Source organism: Oreochromis niloticus, linkage group LG16, assembly GCF_001858045.2.
Source record: "Oreochromis niloticus isolate F11D_XX linkage group LG16, O_niloticus_UMD_NMBU, whole genome shotgun sequence".
NCBI lineage: Eukaryota > Metazoa > Chordata > Actinopteri > Cichliformes > Cichlidae > Oreochromis > Oreochromis niloticus.
In genome coordinates, this window is record NC_031987.2 from 30,075,471 (window position 1) to 30,078,090 (window position 2,620).

The 2,620-nt window shown below is 43.5% G+C and overlaps 1 protein-coding gene across 1 annotated transcript; it reads right to left on the minus strand.

Moving 5' to 3' along the window:
- Positions 1-343: 343 nt before the first annotated feature.
- Positions 344-2,381, minus strand: LOC109197407 (zinc finger BED domain-containing protein 1-like). Its single transcript, XM_019352390.2, has 2 exons — positions 873-2,381; positions 344-727 (listed from the first exon to the last, which is right to left on the minus strand). Exons 1-2 carry the CDS (start codon positions 1,422-1,424, stop codon positions 365-367), a joined length of 915 nt encoding a protein of 304 aa, XP_019207935.1. The 5' UTR covers positions 1,425-2,381; the 3' UTR covers positions 344-364.
- Positions 2,382-2,620: the final 239 nt, after the last annotated feature.

Sequence of the window (2,620 nt, forward strand, 5' to 3'; positions counted from 1 at the left end):
CTCACGGTTCGGATCGGATCACGGTTTTAAGTCACGGATCTGATCAATTTTCGGATCAGCAAAAAAAGACAAGACAAATTTAACTGTCCATTTATTTATTTAAGTATTTTTTGCCCTTTAAAAAACATTCAACTCTAGAATCATTCCACGCAATTATATAAAAACAAATTAAGGTGCATAATAGGGCATTTTAATTATTTCCTTTAATGTGGACACAATCAAAAACAACTTAAAATGCAATTTAAGGTATCATTGCTTCTTACTTTGAACATTTGGAGAATGAAATAAAAACTAGCTTATGTCCACATCATCAAAAAAGAAGAAAGAAAGCAAAGCAGATGTGAGCTTATAACTTCAATTTTTTTTAAAAAAAGATGAGGATGTTCACATTTTCTGGGGAGAGTGTCGACCTCTTTGCTGTAACTATGTCTCCTGCTGTTGAGAACACCCTCTCGCTAGGCACTGAAGTGGCAGGCACAGCCAGATAGTGTCTTGCCATTATGGCAAGGTGAGGGTATTTACATTCATTACTTTTCCACCACGTCAGTGGATCACCATCCACTGGAATGCCACTTGCTGCCTCATAGGATGCCACCTCCTCTTTGATGGTGTCAGCAAAAGCCTTGCTGCCCATGTCCTTCTGTACAAAGGTGTCGCCAAAAAGCTCCGCCATTGCCAACTTCTTTTGAGGAGGACATGTGTCTGCTCCTGTTGGTGCTGCTTGACCCTACAGGGAAAGTTACTTTATTGATTAAAACAATTATTTTTTTTAAAAATATTTCATTGACATTAAAATGTGGCAATAACTTTGAAGAAAAACGTTATCATTAAAAATAAAAAATATATAATTTCTAAATATTTATTTTCTTTACCTCTTCACAGTCTGCAGTGCCAAGACTGCTCACAGTCTCAGTAGTGAGATCACTGTATGTCTTCAGGCGTAGGGCAAGGTGTAGGTGAGACAGGGACTTGAACCTTGGATCAAGTGCAGTAGCTCTGTGAAGGTACTCCTGTAGGGCTGGTGGTGAAGTGTATCTGTGCTTCAGGTCCTCTCTAATGGCAGTCTTAACATCTCTTGTGATGGTGCTGTCTTCCTCACTTGGGGCCATGGATTGTAGGATCCTTGTTTTCAGAAGCAGGATCATGGACACAGATGGTGCTGTTTCAGTGCTCAACAGAGTTGTAACCGCTTTGAGTGGTTTGAGCAGCTGGAGGACCTCCTCTGCCACTCTAACATCATCATCAGACAAGGTGACGATGTCTCTGACATTTTTCTTCAGGGTTTTGTCTGTTAGTGCAGAGTATATAGCTGTCTGCTGCTCAACGCTCCAACATATCATAAGTGGAGTTCCACCTTGTTGGGACATCATGTATGAGCTTATGAGTAGGCAGCTGTAGCATATCTTGCTTGGTCTTAAGCACATGAGCAGCTGTTGAACTTCGGTGGAAGTAGGAAACCACCTTCCTTATCCTCCCAAGGAGGCGGTCCATCTTACTCACTTTAATTCCCTTTTGGGATGCTAAATTAATTGCATGTGCAAAGCACCCTATCTGTGGGCCCAGTCCTGCCTCTTTCACTGCATTAATTTGGTTTTTAGCATTTTCTGTTGTGACTGGGATATTGGTATTGGGCCTCTCTATCCTCCACTCTGCCATGGCTTCCGTCAGTAAGTGCGCCAGATTTGTACCTGTGTGACTCTCATAGAGGGGGCGTGTCTGCAGTACAGGGCTTCATATCTCCCACTCGGCTGTGATGTAATGAGCGGTAATGGTCACGTAGCTTTACGTTGCCCTGGAGGTCCAACCATCTGTAGTTAGCGCAACAGAAGATGCCTGGGAAAGTTCAGCCATAACTTTAGACTTTTCCTGCTCATACATGCTTGGAACGATCTTTTCACTGAAGTGGGCGCGCGACGGGATGTCATAGCCTGGCTCAAGCACGTTCATCAAATGTTTAAACCCCTTGTTTTGCGCAACGGAATATGGCCACAGATCTGCAGCTATAAACACACCAATAGCTTTTGTAATAGCTTTAGCCCGGTCGGATTGGGCAGCAAAGGGCTACTTAAATGCCGCGGATATCAGCGGTTGTTGCACAGCCCTCGTCTTAGCTCCTGTCACACTAGGGTGATGTCGTTTCAAATGAGCCGCCATGCCCGACGTGTTGCCAGTGTCATAAGGCTTCCTCGTGCCACACTGTCGACAAAGTGTGGTGGTTTTATCCACCACCCTTTTCCCATTTATATATTTAACGGGGAAGCCAAAATGCTCCCACACATGAGATTTAAGTGATGCTGGAGGTTTCTCGAGCTCCTCTGCTCCTTCAGTTGAACCGCTAGCGCTGGCCATGACTATCGCTTGAAAGACTGACCATGCGCAGATTGCGCACCATACAGTGAAACTTTTTTTTTTCTTTTTCGAATCTTCAGATCACGTGGTGCCGAACCGTGGAGAGGGATCGGTTTGGATCATGGATCAACAGTGATCCGTTGCACCACTAATAGAAACACACTGGTGAACTGCAGCTAGAAAAATGGCCTCTTTCCAGTGGTGTAACACAAAAGAATCTACAAATCAAAACATTCACAAACCAAATGTACAAACACAAAATAAATTTCAC

What these genes read in the sequence shown, in the direction of transcription:
- LOC109197407 (XM_019352390.2), bottom strand. Translation starts at nt 1,424, where the DNA reads ATGTGCTTAAGACCAAGCAAGATATGCTACAGCTGCCTACTCATAAGC. An exon ending in GCACTGCAGACTGTGAAGAG is followed by an intron (nt 728 to 872) that starts GTAAAGAAAATA and finishes CTTTCCCTGTAG; the next exon opens with GGTCAAGCAGCACCAACAGG.